We start from the raw sequence: 22,558 nt of genomic DNA, 5'->3' as shown, positions 1-22,558 counted from the left end.
TTGTAAATTGAACCCTGTTTAGTCATATTAACATTGGCAGACTTTTAGCACCTCTGGTCATTTTCTGAATAACGCGGTTTATTCTTGGGCAAAGGGCTCTTCATTTATGGAGTATCAATTATTTATCTGTCTGTATTTGTGGTACTTTAGTGAATCATTTGGTAACATTTAAATCACTTTCATTATCTACGAGCACTACTGCATACTTCTTTTTCAACCAATTTCCTTTTTAGTATATACTATCTTAATAGTACTTTAGAGGTTCTTTTACTGTCATGTAATGTAAAAAGTTAGAAGGGACTTTTCTATGTATAATTTATCAAAGAACTTGTAGAATTTAATTACCTAGGAATTTTACCTTGCATGAAAGTTACTTTGTACATAATTAAATTTTTCAAATAATTTATCTATTTGATTTTCGATCCTGGGGTTATGTTTGCTTTGTTAAATGTTTTGACTCACTTTCCTTTTTTTTCTGGGTTATGAATAGAATATGAAACATGGAATATCTGAGTGTGATTATTTGAAAGACTTTAATAAATTTCTTAGGACTGAGAACATTATTGGAAGGATAGTTCTTTGGTAACATAAAAAAGAAAGCAAGAATGTTACCAGCAAGTGTTTTTGTCATGCCACTTTCTGTAGTTATATTTTTGGGGAAACATTAACTTTATTCAACTTTTCAAACTTATGTTAGCTATACAGTTATAAATAATTATTTTTCATCTCCAGAAACCACTTTTATATCTCCTATTTTATATATAATTTTAATTGTTTTCAGTTGGAATCTTTCAGTATTTTTTTTGAAGTATAATTGACTTAACAATATTATAATAGGTTCAGGTGTACAACATAGTGATTCAGTATTTTTATACATTACCTACCATACAAAGTTATAGTATTTGTGACTGTATTCCCTGTGCTATACATTACATCCCTGTGACTGACTTACTTTATAACTGGTAGTTTTTTAATTCCAACATATATCCCAAGGTATATAGAAGGCAAGCTTACTTCTCAATTTTTTCTTCATTCAGATGGAGACTATGCCATTTTAGATAGTAAAGTTTTTTCAGTTTAAAAAAAAAAAAACAGTTTATCTCCCTACATTAGTGTCTAGTTTCGTAGTAAGACTTAGCATAAAATATGCTACTGAAAAACACATAAAATGTCAATGAAACATTGGGAAAAAATTCATAAAATCTCCTAAAGACCTCTCTCTTTTTCTGTCAATACTTAAAGCTTAATAGTATCAAATGTGCTAGGACTCCTTGAGCGTTCTGACCTCACTACGTTCCCTATCATCCAATCCCATACTTGCTCTAAAGGATCCTGAACCTCATAAAATTATCACCTTGTTCTTCTTCAATCTACAGACATTTATTGCTTTAGCTTAGGCAGTTATGCTGTGGCCTAATAAGGGAAGGCATAAGAATTAAGCCTCGAACCTCCAAGATCATCACTGGTGAAAGAACGACCTTATGTGGAAGGCTGACAGAATGTATTGGCTCTGAAGTTTTGTCCCTAAGTTTCACTTACACTTTGAAAGTAACTGCTGCTTGTGTCATATCAGAGAGGATGGGGCCAGGGGGTGTACAGGATGTCATTCTCACTTTAACAGTCTGACCCAACCGTGGAAAATCAACTGTTTTTTGCTGCCTGACAGGACAGCTGAAATAGCTGAGACAGTAACAATTTTTAAAAAATATACTTAACAATTACAATTTTCCTAGCACACTGTAGCAACCATTTATAAATATTTTTTTCTTATTTAATCCACTCAGTAACCTCAGTTAGCTACTTACTGTTATTTCCCTGTTTCACAGATGAGGACACTAAGAGTTAAAGAGTATGTAGAGTATCTATTGGTTACACAGCTAGCAAATGTCAGAGCCGTGATTTATACTGAGCTTGTCCAACTCCACTGTTTGTCCTCTTCAACAATATCCTGTATTACCTCTTAAGAAGATTTACTGAAGGCTGTAAGGATTCAAAAACAAATCTGTTGTGTGATTTGAAACTAGATAATCTGGCTCTGACCCTGTTCTATCTACATGGTAACCTGGAAAAAAGGTGGCTCATGTTAAATTCTGTCCAGGCACTAGGTCATGGGGGCCATCATGGTACCCATCACGCAAATATAATATGCAGTGCCTGGAAGTCTACCTTCCTCAAAGAGCAGACTCAAGTGAAAGTAAATAGAGTGGACAGTAGGGTGCCCGAACCCATCTACCCAAAGCCTGGCTTCATTGTTTGTTTCCTGACCAACAGCTAACTCAGGTAAACGATACTGACAATGACTTCATTGTTCGTGCATAAGAATAGCAGCCTAAAAAGACATAACTTTAGTCTTGTGAATTTAACAGTAAAAATATAGCATAGTATAATGCAACTGCAGCATCCCTATGCATTTAATACACATAGAGTGATTTGTTTTGCCTGTTCATACCTTATGAATAATTTTTGTTAGTAAAATCTTAATGGCCAACATTTCCAAAATCAATAACTTTCCTGTAGTTAGTTAGCAATTTCTGTAAATCATTTAGAAAATAAGATTGCTTATCAATTTTTTATTTGTTCATTATTTATATTTTATAAAATTTCAGAAATATATAAAGCTTTTTATTATTCTAAGTTTATATAAAAATAGTCCTAAAATATGTATCTTTGTTAAAGTATTAAACAAATTTTTCATGATATGAATAAAATATGGTCCAGATGTTAGCATTGTTTGGTAGATCTTGAAATTACACGATTAAACTTCTCTAAAGATCATTCTATTTCATTATGAGTCTATTTCAGTCTGAAAGTAGATTTCTAGCTGGATTCTATAGTCTACAACCCTGCCCATGCCCCATTTTATTACTAATTTTCATATAGAAGGAATGATTACATGAAACTGTGAGGGGGAAATAATACTGGAGATGAAAGAATAAAGATTCAAAAGTATGGTGACTTAATTAGTGCTGTGCCAAAACAAACAGAATAATAGCTCTATTTTTTCTTAATTGGGGTGTAGTTGCTTTACAGTGCTGTGCTAGCTTCTGCTGCACAGCGAAGTGAATCAGCCATACGTATATATGTATCCCCTCTTTTCTGGATTTCCTTCCCATTTAGGTCATCAGAGAGCATTAAGTAGAGTTCCCTGTGCTATACAGCAGTTCTCATTAGTTATCTGTTTTATACATAGTAGTGTATATATGTCAATCCCAATCTCCCAATTCATCCCATCCCAGTAGCTCTATTTAATGGACACCTCCTAAGTTCTAGATATTATACTAGATATTTGTCGTATGACATTTATTAATATAGGAAAGATAATACCTCCAGGGCCCTTTTTATGTCTCAAATTTTTGAATTAGCAGTTACTTGGGGAACAATTAATTTTCCTTCTTAGCAAAAACTGAAGTAATTTTTGAAGTCTACTTAAATGAAGATAATGTCCAAGTGCTGTTTTCATGAGTTCTCCTATACATGAGTCCCAATGATCCCTTTTTCATATTAAAGTGTTCTAACAGACTTAAATCTGTTCTGAACCATTATATTCTAAATCACTAACTTATTAAATCCTACAGTTTTAAAGCAGCTCAAGCCCCTTTATTTTTCAAGATAAAAAATTGAGCCTATCCAAAGAAATATCCCATGATCATGACTTAGTCAAGATCAGAATCCTGGTCTGTGCACTATACACTGTAGCATGTCACTGCTCTCATAGTGTATGGTCTCTTCTTGTGCTGTCTTCCCAATTCTTTTATATTTACAATTCGAAAAATAAGTTCTCAGAGGTTTATTTGGAGTTCGCCATATGAATTTGAAAAGGTTTGTATGAAATTAAATAGAATTTTAAGTTTTAAAATTATTCTAATTCATTATAAAACAAATTAGTACTGATATTTCTAGTTTATATTCCCCAATATTCAACCCAAAATGTGGCTGCTACATCTATAGAAGTTCATCTTTACATTTAATCCACAATGTGGCTACTGAAAGAACAGAAGCTCATCTTGAAAGAGAAGATGAGTCAAGTGTGCAGTAATACCGTTTTTACAGGTAACTTTAATATTTTCCACTTTGAAAAAAGCGTATTACTTTTTTTTTTATATCTTAATTGGAGTATAATTGCTTTACCATGGTGTGTTAGTTTCTGCTTTATAACAAACTGAATAAGTTCTACATATATATATATGTTCCCATATCTCTTCCCTCTTCCATCTCCCTCCCTCCCACCCTCCCTATCCCACCCCTCTAGGTGGTCACAAAGCACCTAACTGATCTCCCTGTGCTATGTGGCTGCTTCCCACTAGCTATCTACTTTATGTTTGGTAGTGTATATATGTCCATGCCTCTCTCTCGCTTTGTCACAGCTTACCCTTCCCCCTCCCCATATCCTCAAGTCCATTCTGTAGTAGGTCTGTGTCTTTATTCCTGTCTTACCCCTAGGTTCTTCATGACATTTATTTTTTCTTAAATTCCATATATATGCGTTAGCATACGGTAATTGTCTTTCTCTTTCTGACTTACTTCACTCTGTATGACAGACTCTAGATCTATCCACCTCATTACAAATAGCTCAATTTGATTTCTTTTTATGGCTGAGTAATATTCCATTGTATATATGTGCACATCTTCTTTATCCATTCATCCGATGATGGACACTTAGGTTGTTTCCATCTCTGCAATAAACATTTGGGTACATGAGTCTTTTTGAATTATGGTTTTCTCAGGGTATATATGCCCAGTAGTGAGATTGCTGTGTCATATGGTAGTTCTATTTGTAGTTTTTTAAGGAACCTCCATACTGTTCTCCACAGTGGCTGTATCAATTTACATTCCCACCAACAGTGCAAGAGGGTTCCCTTTTCTCCACACCCTCTCCAGCATTTATTGTTTGTAGATTTTTTGATGATGGCCATTCTGACTGGTGTGAGATGATATCTCATTGTAGTTTTGATTTGCATTTCTCTAATGATTAGTGATGTTGAGCATTCTTTCATATGTTTGTTGGCAGTCTGTATATCTTCTTTGGAGAAATGTCTGTTTAGGTCTTCTGCCCATTTTTGGATTGGGTTGTTTGTTTTTTTGTTATTGAGCTGCATGAGCTGCTTATAAATTTTGGAGATTAATCCTTTGTCAGTTGCTTCATTTGAAAATATTTTCTCCCATTCTGAGGGTTGTCTTTTCATCTTGTTTATGGTTTCCTTTGCTGTGCAAAAGCTTTGAAGTTTCATTAGGTCCCATTTGTTTGTTTTTGTTTTTATTTCCATTTCTCTAGGAGGTGGGTCAAAAAAAGATCTTGCTGTGATTTATGTCATAGAGTGCTCTGCCTAGGTTTTCCTCTAAGAGTTTGATAGTGTCTGGCCTTACATTTAGGTCTTTAATCCATTTTGAGTTTATTTTTGTGTGTGGTGTTAGGGAGTGATCTAATCTCATACTTTTACAAGTACCTGTCCAGTTTTCCCAGCACCACTTTTTTTTTTTTTAACATCTTTATTGGGGTATAATTGCTTTATAATGGTGTGTTAGTTTCTGCTTTATAACAAAGTGAATCAGTTATACATATACATATGTTCCCATATCTCTTCCCTCTTGCGTCTCCCTCCCTCCACCCTCCCTATCACACCCCTCCAGGCAGTCACAAAGCACCGAGCTGATCTCCCTGCCCAGCACCACTTATTGAAGAGGCTGTCCTTTCTCCACTGTACATTCCTGCCTCCTTTATCAAAGATAAGGTGACCATATGTGCGTGGGTTTATCTCTGGACTTTCTATCCTGTTCCATTTATCTATATTTCTGTTTTTGTGCCAGTACCATACTGTGTTGATTACTGTAGCTTTGTAGTATAGTCTGAAGTCAGGAAGCCTGATTCCTCCAGCTCCGTTTTTCGTTCTCAAGATTGCTTTGGCTGTTCGGGGCCTTTTGTGTTTCCATACATGTGTGAAATTTTTTGTTCTAGTTCTGTGAAAAATACCAGTGGTAGTTTCATAGGGATTGCATTGAATCTGTGGATTGCTTTGGGTAGTACAGTCATTTTCACAATGTTGATTCTTCCAATCCAAGAACATGGTATATCTCTCCATCTATTTGTATCATCTTTAATTTCTTTCATCAGTGTCTTATAATTTTCTGCATACAGGTCTTTTGTCTCCTTAGGTAGGTTTATTCCTAGATATTTTATTCATTTTGTTGCAGTGGTAAATGGGAGTGTTTTCTTGATTTCACTTTCAGATTTTTCATCATTAGTGTATAGGAATGCCAGAGATTTCTGTGCATTAATTTTGTATCCTGCTACTTTACCAAATTCATTGATTAGTAGTTTTCTAGTAGCATCTTTAGGATTCTCTATGTATAGTATCACGTCATCTGCAAACAGTGACAGCTTTACTTCTTCTTTTCCGATTTGGATTCCTTTTATTTCCTTTTCTTCTCTGATTGCTGTGGCTAAAACTTCCAAAACTATGTTGAATAAGAGTGGTGAGAGTGGGCAACCTTGTCTTGTTCCTGATCTTAGTGGAAATGCTTTCAGTTTTTCACCATTGAGGATGATGTTAGCTGTGGGTTTGTCATATATGGCCTTTATTATGTTTAGGAAAGTTCCCTCTGTGCCTACTTTCTGCAGGATTTTTATCATAAATGGGTGTTAAGTATTGTCAGAAGCTTTCTCTGCTTCTATTGAGATGATCATATGGTTTTTCTCCTTCAATTTGTTAATATGGTTTATCACATTGATTGATTTGCATATATTAAAGAATCCTTGCATTACTGGAATAAACCCCACTTGATCATGGTGTATGAGCCTTTTAATGTGCTGTTGGATTCTGTTTGCTAGTATTTTGTTGAGGATTTTTGCATCTATGTTCATCAGTGATATTGGCCTGTAGTTTTCTTTCTTTGTGACATCCTTGTCTGGTTTTGGTATCAAGGTGATGGTGGCCTCGTAGAATGAGTTTGGGAGTGTTCCTCCCTCTGCTATATTTTGGAAGAGTTTGAGAAGGATAGGTGTTAGCTCTTCTGTAAATGTTTGATAGAATTCGCATGTGAAGCCATCTGGTCCTGGGCCTTTGTTTGTTGGAAGATTTTTAATCACAGTCTCAATTTCAGTGCTTGTGATCGGTCTGTTCATATTTTCTATTTCTTCCTGATTCAGTCTTGGCAGGTTGTGCATTTCTAAGAATTTGTCCATTTCTTCTAAGTTATCCATTTTATTGGCATAGAGTTGCTTGTAGTAATCTCTCATGATCTTTTGTATTTCTGCAGTGTCAGTTGTTACTTCCCCTTTTTCATTTCTAATTCTATTGATTTGAGTCTTCTCCCTTTTTTTCTTGATGAGTCTGGCTAATGGTTTATCAATTTTGTTTATCTTCTCAAAGAACCAGCTTTTAGTTTTATTGATTTTTGCTATTGTTTCCTTCATTTCTTTTTCATTTATTTCTGATCTGATCTTTATGATTTCTTTCCTTCTTCTAACTTTGGGGGTTTTTTTGTTCTTCTTTCTCTAATGGCTTTAAGTGCAAGGTTAGGTTGTTTATTCGAGATGTTTCCTGTTTCTTAAGATAGGATTGTATTGCTATAAATTTCCCTCTGAGAACTGCTTTAGCTGCATCCCATAGGTTTTGGGTCATCATGTCTCCATTGTCATTTGTTTCTAGGTATTTTTTGATTTTCTCTTTGATTTCTTCAGTGATCACTTCGTTATTAAGTAGTGTATTGTTTAGCCTCCATGTGTTTGTATTTTTTACAGATCTTTTCCTGTAATTGATATCTAGTCTCATAGCATTGTGGTCGGAAAAGATACTTGATACAATTTCAATTTTCTTAAATTTACGAAGCCTTGATTTGTGACCCAAGATATGGTCTATCCTGGAGAATGTTCCATGAGCACTTGAGAAAAAGGTGTATTCTGTTGTTTTTGGGTGGAATGTCCTATGAATATCAATTAAGTCCATCTTGTTTAATGTATCATTTAAAGCTTGTGTTTCCTATTTATTTTCATTTTGGATGATCTGTCCATTGGTGAAAGTGGGGTGTTAAGGTCCCCTACTATGATATGTTACTGTCGATTTCCCCTTTTATGGCTGTTAGTATTTGCCTTATGTATTGAGGTGCTCCTATGTTGGGTGCATAAATATTTACAATTGTTATATCTTCTTCTTGGATCGATCCCTTGATCATTATGTAGTGTCCATCTGTGTCTCTTCTAATAGTCTTTATTTTAAAGTCTATTTTGTCTGATATGAGAATTGCTACTCCAGCTTTCTTTTGGTTTCCATTTGCATGAAATATCGTTTTCCATCCCCTTACTTTCAGTCTGTATGTGTCTCTAGGTCTGAAATGGGTCTCTTGTAGACAGCAAATATATGGGTCTTGTTTTTGTATCCATTCAGCCAGTCTGTGTCTTTTGGTGGGAGCATTTAGTCCATTTACATTGAAGGTAATTATCGATATGTATATTCCTATTCCCATTTTCTTAATTGTTTTGGGTTCGTTATTGTAGGTCTTTTCCTTCTCTTGTGTTTCTTGCCTAGAGAAGATCCTTTAGCAGTTGTTGTAAAATTGGTTTGGCGGTGCTGAACTCTCTCAGCTTTTGCTTGTCTGTAAAGATTTTAATTTCTCCATCAAATCTTAATGAGATCCTTGCTGGGTAGAGTAATCTTGGTTGCAGGTTTTTCTCCTTCATCACTTTCAATATGTCCTGCCAGTCCCTTCTGGCTTGCAGAGTTTCTGCTGAAAGATCAGTGGTTAACCTTATGGGGATTCCCTTGTGTGTTAATTGTTGTTTTTCCCTTGCTGCTTTTAATATGTTTTCTTTGTATTTAATTTTTGACAGTTTGATTAATATGTGTCTTGGTGTATTTCTCCTTGGATTTATCCTGTATGGGACTCTCTGTGCATCCTGGACTTGATTAACTATTTCCTTTCCCATATTAGGGAAGTTTTCAACTATAATCTCTTCAAATATTTTTCAGTCCCTTTCTTTTTCTCTTCTTCTTCTGGAACCCCTATAATTCGAATGTTGGTGTGTTTAATGTTGTCCCAGAGGTCTCTGAGACTGTCCTCAGTTCTTTTCATTCTTTTGAAAAAAGCGTGTTACTTACTCTTAATTGTCAAGAATGAAATTTCAGACAGGTATTTTAAAACCATTATACAAGTAGGGATTCCTCTAAATGAATTCTTTTTTCTTTTTCAGGATGACTAAAATCCGAAGAGTATGGTATATTGTGTACTCAAACTCTAATTCTATTTCTTAGTGTATTTTCTGTCAAATTTCATAATAAAATCTGCTCAGCAAAGTCTGTTCGTTTTATTACCAGTACTTACTGTGTATGCGTCTCTCTATAGAATCATCTTTTTCTTACATTAGAAGGATATGCAGTGATCTTTCTAGAAATAACTTGCTGTTTGCTTCCTAACATAAAGAAAATTAGTCCAAATTAAAGTTACGTTACTGAAATAGTTTTTCGTCAACTGTCGTTTGAACAGAACTATTCATGTGGCAATTTATTTTCTGTCATTACTTATTGTATTTATTTGCTAGAGTTGCCATCTGAAAATACTGCAAACTGGGTCACTTAAATAATAGAAATTTACTTTCTCTAGAATAGTTCTAGAGGCTAGAAGTCCAAGATCAAGGCATTGACAGGTTTTTTTTTCTTTCTGAGGCCTCTCTCCTTGGTTTACAGATGGTTGCCTTCTTTCTGTGTCCTCACATCGTCTGTTCTTCTAGGCACGTGCACCCCTAGTGTGTCTGTGTATCCAGATTTCTTCTTCTTACATGTACCAATCAGATTGGATGAGCACCCACACTTAGTGACTTCATTTCAACTTAATCGCCTCTTTAAAGGTCCTATCTCCAAATAGGTCGTATTCTGAGTTAGTAAGGGTTAAGGCTTCCACGTATGAATTCGGGGGGAATAATTCAGCACGCAGCACTTATTATGTTACGTTTATGTACTACCTTCTATAGGAAATGCTTTGAGATGTTTTTGATTATGGTGATATCCTAGACGTTAAGTTTTATGAGTTTGTGGAAAGTATGTAGAGACAGGAAAAATAATGAAGACAAAAGCTCTAGGAGTTCAAGAATTAAGAGAACTTGTAATAGCCAGATCTTTACCAGACAGGTATTAGTATCTTTTTAAAGTTTCTCCTTCATCTTAGGTAATGGATAAGTGTTTGTATTTCCAAAAGTTGTCCTTTTGATTAATAAGCCTATATTTAATTTGTCCCCTTTTTCTTTCTTTTTCACTTCATGAAGAAATTCAGCTTCTTTCTAAAAATTCTAACAGTTTTTGTTTATTTTCATTCATTGCCATGTTTATTGAACATACACATTAAGTGCTAGACACATGCATAGATACAGTAATTTGCAAAATAAATTCTGTTCCCAAATTCATAGAATTTATATTCTAGGATGGGAGGTAGAAACTGACATTATTAGTTCAAATGACTATTAAAATAGTGTGTGATAGGAGAGTTTCTACTTCTTGGTCCCACTTTCCCCCCCTTGGATTGCTTGCTCTATCCTACAAGCTGATTTTTAGTCTTTTTTTTTTTAATTATTCTGATTGCTTTTATTTAATATGCATACATTTCGACATTATCCATGAAAAGAGTTGCATTGTATCTCTGCAGGTGAGAAAAGTGATATTGTCACTTTATTCTAACTATTGAACTGCTCTCGATGTAAACAAAGATCCGTTTGCTTTTTTGGCATCTTCTTCATACTGTCATAATAAGAAGTCATTTCACCTTTTATTGTTGGTACATTAATATAAAAGTCATAGTTCTGTTTTCTTTTAAAAAACCTTCCTTAGAAGAATAAGATGTGGAACACAGTGGGTAGAAAAGGTAAAGGAAAATTTCAAAGCATCTGTTTAATTTCAGAGAAGTGGTAAGAATCTCTATAATTGAGAAACTTTTCTTTGCGAAGAACTAAAAAGCATCAACCGTGAGGAAACTGTCATGTATGGTATAATGGCCCATGCAGTCCCCTTGCCTTAAGATTTACTTCTCTTGAACATCATGCATCTTTCCTTGGTGTTGAAACTACCATTGCAGACATGACTGTTGTGATTAAGTGTAACTTCATTATTCTTTACAATCAAACGCGGCTCTTTACTGCTTATTCAGCGAGCCAGCTTGATATTCTCATTCTGGTTTATAAGAAGAGAGAGCAAACACTCAGGTTAACAGCCTGCTAAGATCCATCTTTGACTCCAGTTTTCTTCAGACTGAAGAAACTTCTTTACTGTCATTCCCATTGTTTCTGCTGTGGACAAAGGCATAGAGAAAGAGAGCTATTTTATAGTTTCTAGTGACAGAGGATTTCAAAGCAAGGAAGATACTGGGTACCAGGGCAAGAGTTGCAGAATACACAGATAAAGAAGAGAAAAACAGGCAATTTGCCTTCCAAGAACTCATTCAGATCATGTTTTCAGTTTGAAAACCTCAGTGGAAGCTGAGTAACTTCAAAGCATGAGCAGAAGTTTCTTTTTCAGTGTGATGAAATCAGGTGACAAGGTAATTGTGTTGCAAGTGCTTCTGAGACTGCTGAGAAGTAAAAATATGAGCTTCAGAAAATACTGGATAAAGTCTGCAACTGCTTCCTCACAAAATTACAACCAGAGTACAGTTTATAAGCCAGGAGGACTAACTAGAGGTTCTCCAGAAGTGGATCTGCCTCTCCTGGACCTGCCACCAAGGAGGTTGATTAAACAGACCTGAAAACAAGGATATTCCTCTGAAGTAGTCACAAAAACTGAAAGAAACATTTAGCCTAAATTTCAACTTTAGACCTTGGGTTTGGAACTTAGCCTCTCACAGAAGACAACAGTAAAACTAGTCAAAATACATGAGGCTCTTATTGCCAGGCATTGAGCAGTCCAGGACTGTCATCCTCAAGAGAAAGAAAAAACATGAGGTGAAACACAGTTCTCTGCCAGAGAATACTTTTCCTGTTGCAGTGCAGAGTGATTAGAACCCAAGTGGAGTTGCAGTCTCATTAAGCTAAGGAGGAGGAAGTTGGAGTTCTGGGCTTCTAAAGTGACTGGAATTTGTGAGGGAGGGCACTAGAGAAGAAGGAACTGCTTCAAGGGGGATTCCTAGAATCCCTGTGGAGATTCAATGCAGGTCCTTGCCTTAGGGCTGGGCCACATATGAGCTGGTCAAGACTTCAGTAGGCCTACTTAACAACCACCTGCTGTGAGGCTGAGAGCTGGCCAGTGATGTCAGATGTCATGCGATGCTGGGAGTAGAAGTAGTGAGACCTTGCTGAGCACCTCATTCATTCTGTTTATATCCCAGCAAGGCCACTCTTGAAGAGTAAGGATCAGTTCTTAGCATAAGAGCCATACCCTAGAACAAAGTTCTAACTGAAATAGACCCACCCTAACAAAGAATAAAACCAAGCTTGTTATCCACCAGTAATTTAACTGCATGGCAGAACAAAACTCAACACCAGTTAAGGTTGATGGTATAATCCAGGCTCCCTTCAACATATTATCTACTATTCAGTCAAAACATATGTCCACATTCAATCAAAAGTTCCTAGACAAGTGAAATAAAAATTCAAAATCATGAGAAAATATGACCCATAATTAAGAATTTAAAAAATCAGTAGAAACAGACTATAAGATGACCTAGATGTTGAAATTAGCAGCCAAGAGTTTTAAAGCAACTGCTATAATATTATATGTTCAGGTACTGAAATGGGAACATGGTCATAGTGAGTGAACAGATGGAGAATATCAGCAGAGAAAATTAAAACTTTATAACAAAGTGAAATACTAGTACTGAAGAGTTCAGTATCTGAAACTATATGATCAGTTCATCAGATGGGTTTAGTATCACTAGATGGAGACTACAGAAGAAAGGGCTATGGAACCTGAAGGCATAAATATAAATTACACAGGAAATGCCAAGGAATTAAATCTTTTCACCCCTCCACCACTTCCCCATAAAAATATCTTATGAATTACTCAGGTTTATTTCACTTCTTATGTTTAGATATAGAACTTAGTTTTTGAAATGAACTTAAAAAGAGGTTGAGCTTATAGTTATGCATGCCATTCTATATTTATATCCTAAAAGTTTTTTTCCATTTTCTTGTTTTAGTTAATTGGAATATTACCATAGAATTGGAATAAAGAAATATTGGGTTGTTTACAAAAGTATATTAATAGCTCATCTGTGTAACATTTTACAGTTTATGAAAAAGTCATTTTATTTGTTTATTATTCATAAATAATAACGTTTATTAAATCCACACTGTGTGTAAGGTATTATGCCTAATGTTTTGCTTATGTCATCTTATATAATCTTCACAACTATGAAATTGTCATTAATATCTATTCCCATTTTACAGATGAGGAAATTTAAGGTTTAGAGAGGCAAAGTGATTGGCCTAAGGTCACACACCTAGTAGTTGGTTGAATTAGATATAAACTCATATTTGGTCTGATTCCAAATCCAGTCCTAACCACCGTACTTTACACTTCCACATTTTACAAACTAGATGTTGAAGCTTCTTCAAGAAATGTTCGCTGTGGACTTACTGTATCTACGTACTGGGTTTGATGAATTAGTCTTGTTCCCTATCCTGAAGTTGCTTTTAGTCTAGGGACGTTGATGCTGTCTGTGGTCCACATAGCAGCAGCATCAGCATCTCCTGGGAGCCTGTTAGAAGTGCAAGAATCTGATTTCACAAGATACCCAGGTGACTGGTGTGCACATTCAAGATTTATAAGCACTTGATTAAGTTTCAGAATAACTTAATCAAATCAGAGTAGCGGGGTCTAGAGAGGCATCCACATCATCTGATTCTGAAAGAGTATCTTTAGACTGTACCTGACTGATTTTTCTCCTTCAGATATTGTATAGATATTATTTATCAGTCTACGTACATTGTACCTTTGATATTTGGTGAAAACCTCTGAATTCTTTCAAAAGTTTAATATTGCATTTTAAAAAACATTTTGAGAGGGGTATAGTATCTTCTAGGTTTAAGAGAATTGGATATTAAATACAAGAGCAGCCATTTATATGAGATCAACCAACCATAGATTTGGCTATTTTAGTTTTCTATTACTTTTTGTCTTTTAACTGAGATTGATTAAGTCTGTGTGAAAATGGGATAAGACTGATTCATATATTTGACCCATTGTTGTTATTTTTTAAAGGATGCTAATTAGATTAATGAAGCTTAGAAATAAATACTTGATTTCCCCCTATCCCTTCCCAGTTTGCCTAATGCCTCTTTCCTAACACTGGATTTGTCATTTTTTTAGATGTGGAAGTTATGTACTATGACTGGATTTCTCTTTGCTTACATGGCGCCCTTATGGACTAGCAGGGTCTGTTCTTTAAATATCTCCTAACAGTCCAAAATTTAACCCAATATACACATTCATGTATTAACAAACAAATGCTTTTTCAAAATTTCACATAGGAAGCACTATTCTGTTACGCATGCACTGCCACTAACATAATAGATATAGTTAAACACCTCCTAACTTTAAATCACTTCCTAGATTTAGGCAATAACTGATTTTCAGGATGGAAAGTGAATTTCAGTAGTTTTTTACCTAGGCTTTTGTATTATTCTAATCCAAAATAGAAGTATCTGTAGTTTATATTTTTGTAAATACTCTAATTTTAGACTGAGCATGACTTTGTTTTTTGTTTTTTACTAAAATGTAAATTGAGTTGACATATATGAAGAAATGGATGAGCCAAATATTTTTGTGAAGTAATCAAATACTTCAATTTGATTGTAGATATAGGATGTCCTATATTCAAGAGATTAAGTTAAAAAAGAATGAGCCTAATAGCTGTGAAGACGAGGAGCTGGAAAGATTTTATTGTATCACATACCCAAATTCAGTCTTATGCCTGTATTGTCCTTATCTGCAACACCTTCTTTCTGAGAAATGATTTTGCTTCCTTAGAAAAGCCTAACCCTTTCCTGTGAGCCTAAGAAATAATTAACAGTTAGAATTTAAAAGGCTTTCTTGAAGTGAGAGCTTCAAGCACTCAAAGGTGTTACAATCAAGTAAGTACAAACTTTTTAAAAAGTTGAAAATAAGATTTACTTTCCACCCATAACATTATTAATCATATCTTAATTATCTTAGCATCTAGACTTAGTAAGAAAAATATTCACCCCTATCTTGAAGACCAGTTGGTATGAATAAGCATGAATCAGATATTCTTCAGAACTTTAAAAATGCATTTTATTTTTCAGCAAAAATGTCAAGGAAGTTAAGCTTGCCTACTGACCTAAAGCCTGACTTAGGTAAGTAAAATAAATAAATGAAAATACATAGTAGTTAAACTCTCTTTAATGGGAAGACAAGGAAATCAGGAGATTTAAAATGACCATAGACTAGATTTTCATTGAAAATCAAGTTTAAAATGACTGTTTAAGGATTAATAGCCTTCAGGATGCTCTCTGTAGATTGTAAAGGATAATTATAATATAACTTTAAGCAAATCAAAATAATATATTTCCTCAGCCCTCTCATACTTTTATCTAAACAAAATTTAGTGTAAGATTAAAATATGTGTGATTTTGGATTAATTTCTATTAACCGTCTGAAAACTTATTTTGAACTTTATTATTTATAAACTTATTTTATGAGAATTTAATATTTTCAAAATAAATGACTAGTTTTCTGTATTACAGTGAATCTCATACCAAGAATCATTATTACTTTTTGACAATAATAAGGTGGAAAATATATCTTTTTCTGTAGCACTCTCTATGCAGCCTATCCATTAGGAAAGCAGAGTGAATATATTCACACATTCCTTCTGCTTTATATCCAGCTCCAAAATAGCTCCCTGATATCCCAGGATAGGGACAAATGACATTTCGATAAAGACAAAAATAAGATTCCATGTAGTAAATATAAAGCAGGATTTCCATTTTGATTTTAGAATTTCTATTGCCTTTAAGTGGATAAGAAGTATGACTGCATACGGATGATTTCACGCATGTTTGTCTTAGAAACAACTAGATTTTCTCCTTTTTATTTGCTCACCCACCTCATCTTCTCACTGTTAATTCTCTAGATTCCTTGACTATCTTCTTATGCATAATACAGACTTAGGTATTGGTCCATTTCACCTTACTGATTTTAGCATTTCCAAATCATAGTCTTATCTCAGTTATACTGATAGCATGTTATTATGAGTGAGTAGGCATAATATCTTCCACTGTCATCAGTGAAAGGTTCCATTCCTGAACATAGGGAGAACAGTTTAGTAGAACCCTGTAATACCCCTGCTGTTAAGGGAACCAGAAATAAATTCTAGAATGTTGGTTAACGTATGTTTTGAGAAGAGCATAGTTCCCTTCACTATAAAAATGAAAGATGCCATTTGAACCCACATGTATCTGAGGCTACCGTTAAGCATTTTTTTCCCCAACAAGAGGATCCAGAGTTTTCATCAGACTCTCAAAGATGCCCATGATTTTAGTAACACTGAATACTACTACTTAAAATGGTTTTGTGTCTTTTATTACCTAAACATCTGTTGAGAAAACACATGTAGAAGTACTTTTTAAATTAGTAAAAATAGGATGTCAATTACTTTTTAAAAGAATATTCACACTTATGAATTATTTAAGTAATTTAATCAAAGTGTGTGCTCTGTGCTTTTATAGATCATCTTTATTCAGTTTATCTTTTACTTGTGTGCCCCTGTATCTCAATGCCCTAAGCTAATTATAACTTTGATTAATATATATGTTGAAACAATACCCATGTTGCCTCAATAATTTTCCCTTAAGTCATTGTGCTACTGAACTATTTTTTGATAGAGATTCTTAGCTGGAAAATCTTTTACATTGTCCAGAGAGTCAACAGGGAAAAACAACTATTATCCATAGGCTCAAACTGCCAGATGTCGCTAAAGTAGCTGAGCTGTTGGACTTTTCCTGCAGCTATGGAAGCTTCTGTGAATAGAATTCACTTTTGTTTATAGGGTAATTATGCAACATTGTACTTTCACCATAGCTTCACCCTAGATTCCATGGCCCACAACTCAGGAATCATGGGCGATATTGTTAGACTGCTGATGTCACTTTTCAAGTGTCAAGAACAGGAGGCAAAATATCAAACTGTTATGTATCTTTATGTGAGTAAGTATTTTGTCCTAATTTTTACCCTGACCAAATTTACCTCTTGGCACTATGTTTTGATTGGGGGATATAAAATTTTGTTGCATAAGGCTCTATGTGACAGGAGAGTGTGATATACACAGGTGGAATGTTCTAGGCATCCAGAGAATAACAGGAAAGCAATGATTTTATGACATGGTTGTATCACTAGAGCTGGATGGAGGCATTAATGACAATTTTTTTCTGAGTTTAGATCGGCCAGAAAGACCACATGTTCCAGTTTTGTTTTTTTTTAATCTAAACACTGAACTTTAATGCTCAATAATAATTAAAACACTCCACTCTTATGATATTGGTGATATGACTAATCCCATGTTTATCTGGAGTTGCCTAACAGATGTTTTAGACTTGAACATGGGCACAAATCCAAACTCTTCCATTAACTAGCTTTCTCAGTCATTTAACCTGTCTGAGCCTCTACTTCATTATTTGTTAAATTATGGTGATAATACTTTTCAGGGTTATTATATAGATTCAATAAAATGATAAATGTAAAGTTTATGATAGTATGAAGCACATGGTAGGCCCTACTTAGTGGTAGCTATTTCATTTCTGCTCTTATTAGTAGAATGAAAATGAAAATTTCTATTCCATTTGTTAAGCTTGCCCAATTTCTTATATTTAAGCCACAAAGACCCACAACATCTAACTTGAGAGCAGTCAGTGGTAGTTACAATTCGTGAACTGCTGAAGATTCTAACTTGTTTTCAAACAGTTCTACACAGATAAAATAAGCAACCTAATTCTCTAAGTTCAGAGTTGATTCTGATTCAGTTCATTTTCCCATATGGATCTAGCCATAGGAGTTTCTCTGGCAATCTAATTTTTATAGAGAAGTCATATAATAAAAACACAGTTGTAGTTTATGAATTTTATATAGTTAAATTAGTCTATTAAATTAAAATAATGTTTACTTGGCCTGTGAATTAACATTTGAAGTATAGATTGTTGTGAATCACCTATTGTAATTTTAATAGATAACAGTAAAGGTTTTCATACAGCTTAATTTATATTGAAATTTATAATATTAAATTTTCTTGTATCATTGATTTTCATTTTTATCACTAGGTCACAACTGATAATATAGGTGAATATGTCTGTTCATCTTGTTATGTGTATGTCTTATCAAAGTAACAAATATTTTTATCATTGGAAAATAAATTTTAAATTTCTGTTTTTTTACTAAAATAACTTTGGGAACATAAAGAGTTAACATTTGGAATCAATATCATATTACAAGCTCATCCAGTAATGAGCTGTTGCTTATAGAAAGTTGTTTTATTTACATTAAGTAGTTCTTTTCTACTGTGTCATAATCTGTAACAGGAAGCACAATCTCAGGCAAAAGAAAAGCATTTTTAGAAACTATAGTTAGAAATAACCCATGCTGTTGTCATAACTAGTGGCTTTATTGTTTTCAGAGGCTAACTGTAATCAAAATTATGTTGTATATAATTATTGTTTGGGAGAATTTTTTTTAACCTATGAATCTAAATTTGATTACAAGAAGCTTTTGGGGGGTATAAGTAGGATTCAATTATGCCTTTTTTATTCAGTAAAATACAACTTAGAAGACTTGAACATGTTTTTCATTTTTCACAACATTATGAAGTCATTTCTTTCACAATAGCATTGGAAACATGTGATTTGAGGAATGATTTATTAGATGTGAATAGCAGAAACTACTAGGAATTTTAATATATCCCAGTGGTGTAGCAGAAACATATTGCTTCAGATACTTCGAACTGTAGGTCTGTCTTCAGCAAGTATATGTTGAATACCTTCATATGCAAGGCACTATGCCAAATTCTGCAGGGCATCAAAAGGAGAGAGCCCTTGTTCTCAAGAAATTTACAGTCACATTAGAACAAGGCCTAAGACAAGTCAGTAACTACAGAACAAATGTACTATTCATGCCAGGGGGGAGATAAAAAGCTATCAAGATTCAAAAGAGAAAAACTGTGTATGGTTTTAGGAATCAGGATAAACTTCATGAGGATGACAGTACTTGAGATGGAGAATAAACACCATCTAGATAGGTAGAGAAAAGGCAAGGGCACGAATCAGAAAGAAAATCACAAGCAAAAAAGTAGGTAAGCTCCAGGTATGTTTGGAGAACATTGAATGGCTCGGTTTATTTCCCACAGTGAACTGAAGCAGGGCAGCACTCTGGCAGATAGGGCCGGGAGGGTAGGTTGAGATATTTTGTGGAGTCTTAAAAAGCTAGTAAGAGTATAAGAGGAACTGTTGCGGATTTTTAAGATAGAGGTGATAGAATTAAAACTGTACCTTGTAAATTTTAGTTGAGTTTTGATAGAACAGTGACAGAGTGAAGGTGGGGAGATCTCTTGGGAATTGTAGTCTAGCTGAATGGTGATAAAGGCCTGAACATAGGGTGATGGAAGTTGATTAGTAGTGGAAAGAAGGAAACAGAAACATTAGAATAGCGTAGGACTTGGCATCCCATCAGAGACATGTAAGTAAAGTGAAAGGGAAGAACCGAAATTGGGACTTATTTCAAGTATTGTTTTCCTAGGAGAACAGAGGTGTCATTAATATAAATAGTGCCATTAGAAGAATTTAGAGCCTTGGAGAAATGATGTATTTTGATTTTGCCTAGTGAGACATAATAGGAAAAAATTTTTTATAAGCGTTTGGAAATGCATTCCAAGAGAAAAGAGGCCAGGGCTTGAAACAGACTTGAGATTGGCCACAGAGAAGGTAGCTGAAGACAAGAGAGGGTTTATTAGTATAATTTACAAGTATCCCTGTCATTACAGACAGAGCCGGGGTAAAGGGAATATACCTGGCATCAAGTTAAGTATGAGCCAGATACCAGTTGTACAGTTTAATGAAAAACGCCTTAGATGAACGTTAGTTACAGTTAAAATCGCATTTTAAAAAAAATAAAGCTAAATTTTTATGGATTAAGGCTTTCATATGGACAGATTTGAAGGAAAAAAGTCCATCATGCAATAAATTTGAAGGTAACATCAGAGTACTTATAAAAGCATTTTTTTTTAATGTAGAAAATTGAAAATACCCACTTTCCTGATTCTATCTACTCATGAATTATATTAGCAAAGGAAGAAACAGCACCATGAGAAAGGGTAGTAAGGGCTAAGATTGGAAAAGCAGCCAGGATACTAACAGAGAGCTGCACCAGAACCACAGAGATCATTACATCCAAAAACTCACTGAGCTCACTGGGATGACCTCAGCTCAGTTCTGAGAAGTGTGGATTTGTCCCTCTGTGTTTCAAACACAAGCAAAGGAAAAAATTGTTAGCATAAAAGTAAATTGTTTTTCTTTTCAATTAAAAGAAACTTAAAATTAAATATGCTGTAGATTTTATCTTTTTTGCAGATTAACTATTTGGCAAAACTTATACCAAGCAAAAAACATGATATTTTATAACTTGAGCAATCTCACAACGTTTTAAATCGTTTCAGATGTAAAAGATAATTCCTTCAGCCGATCACGGAGTTCAAGTGTAACCAGCATTGATAAAGAATCCCGAGAAGCAATCTCTGCTCTTCATTTCTGTGAAACTTTTACTCGAAAGGCAGATTCAGCCCCCTCCCCATGCTTGTGGGTTGGTACTACATTGGGAACAGTGCTTGTCATTGCACTGAACCTTCCCCCAGGAGGAGAGCAAAGACTTCTTCAGCCAGTAATTGTGTCTCCAAGTGGTATGTATGCTCTGGTGCTATACTTCTTTTGAAGGTTTGCTTTAGTATAATTTAATAGAACCCTTTGCTTTTCATTTTTGAATCAATCTAAGTCTAAATGGGGATAGTTATAGTCTTATGTTTTTAATTGAAGGAATACATGGAATAAGATTCCAGAATATCATTTACTTATACAGCCATTCAGGTTTTATATTTTTTTAATCCTAGAATCATGTCTAAAATGATTACTACAAAAGAAAATGAGAAAAACAAATAAACAAAAAAAAACACTTGTTCTACTGCATTCTAGGATACCTCAGAATAGTATGTTCTATAAGCAAAAGGATGGTACATATTTAGAGAAAAAACAGAAAAGTGTATTTTTAAACATTATACACTTGGCTATTTTTAATCTCTATGTGTGAAGTCTTAAAATACATTAATTTTCTTCTTTGAAGAATTAGAAAAGGTGATTTAATAAAAAAATATTAAGAAGAAAAAATCTACAGTCTTCCTATATTGAAAATGAGATTGAATTTTATCACATGTATGTGGAATCTGATAGGTCTTGAAATAATTGAGAATTCTGGTTTCCGTTACTAATCTATGCTGATCTAGATAGAAAAAAACAAAAACATGGTTTTGCTTACTAGTGTATTTCTTGTTTATATAGTACATTTTAACAATACTTAGAATTTAGAATTAAAATGTAATTATGATTTCTAGTTCTACCATTTCTGAACTACCTTTACATTAAAGGAACAGTTTGATTTATTCATTCAGCTCAGTAATTTACTATATACTACATACCTAGTTGTTAGAAAAAGTTACATAATGATGAATTTCTTAACCAATCTCATTTCTTATTAGTAAACAAGTATATGTATTGGAAAAAAAAACTAGAAAGATGAAAATCAAAATGTTGATAGTAATTATCACTGAATAGTGGGATTGGGGGTAATTTTTATTCTTTTTACTGATATGTAGTTTCTAAATTTTCTACAACAGACAGTTTGTGATAAGAAAATGTTTCCAATAAATAAAAAAGAGAGAGGGATTAAATATAAATAATCTACTATTAACTATATTAAAAAATACTTAAGATTTTTCCAACTGGCAATAAAGTCAAATTAGCTGTAAATCTACTTTGATATGAAATAATTTTCATGTGTAAGAAAGAACCTTTGGGTTTCTTTTCAACGTTGGAATCTTTGAGGTTTGTTTTTAATAGGATGCCTATTTTAAAATATAACAATGACATTTATATTATATTATCTCTATTGGAACTATGAGGAGAAGAGAGGTGTTTTCCAAGCAGGTGGGTTTCCATGCCTAAGAGCCTGAAATGGTCTATTTTGTCCCCAACTGTTTTTTGTTGTGGTTTTTTTTTTTTTTTTTGCCTTCAAGAGGAGAACTCAACAATTACCACTACCCTGCTGGAAAACATACTATAATCCTGCCAACTATAGGACAAGCATATATTTAAATATTGGTACATTTTTAGAAAATCTACTTACTGGAATTACTATATCTCATATATGTTCATATGGACTATAAACCATTCCCAAATTAGCAAACCGTTTAAAATAATTAAATTGTCTACTTTCCAAACCTGGACAATAGACTAACGCCAGATGTAGCAAATGAATTGCAGGATGCCCAGTTAAATTTGGACTTTAGATAGCATATTTTTTAATATAAATATGTC

The 22,558-nt window shown here is 34.0% G+C and overlaps 1 protein-coding gene across 6 annotated transcripts in view; it reads left to right on the top strand.

Moving 5' to 3' along the window:
* STXBP5 (syntaxin binding protein 5) overlaps positions 1-22,558 on the top strand; it is a 168,876-nt gene that overhangs the window by 116,624 nt on the left and 29,694 nt on the right. For all 6 annotated transcript variants that reach the window (XR_009521897.1, XM_060029828.1, XM_060029827.1 and 3 more), the window contains 2 exons: positions 15,239-15,289; positions 20,632-20,871. Coding sequence is in view for 5 of the 6 variants with exons in the window: in XM_060029828.1 (XP_059885811.1) it covers positions 15,239-15,289; positions 20,632-20,871 (291 nt within the window). In the remaining variant the exon portion in view is untranslated. The remainder of the gene's footprint in view (positions 1-15,238; positions 15,290-20,631; positions 20,872-22,558) is intronic.

The sequence above is a fragment of the Delphinus delphis genome, chromosome 14, assembly GCF_949987515.2.
Source record: "Delphinus delphis chromosome 14, mDelDel1.2, whole genome shotgun sequence".
Lineage (NCBI taxonomy): Eukaryota > Metazoa > Chordata > Mammalia > Artiodactyla > Delphinidae > Delphinus > Delphinus delphis.
The sequence above is the reverse complement of the archived record's forward strand: the minus strand, read 5'-3'. Positions and strand labels throughout refer to the sequence as shown.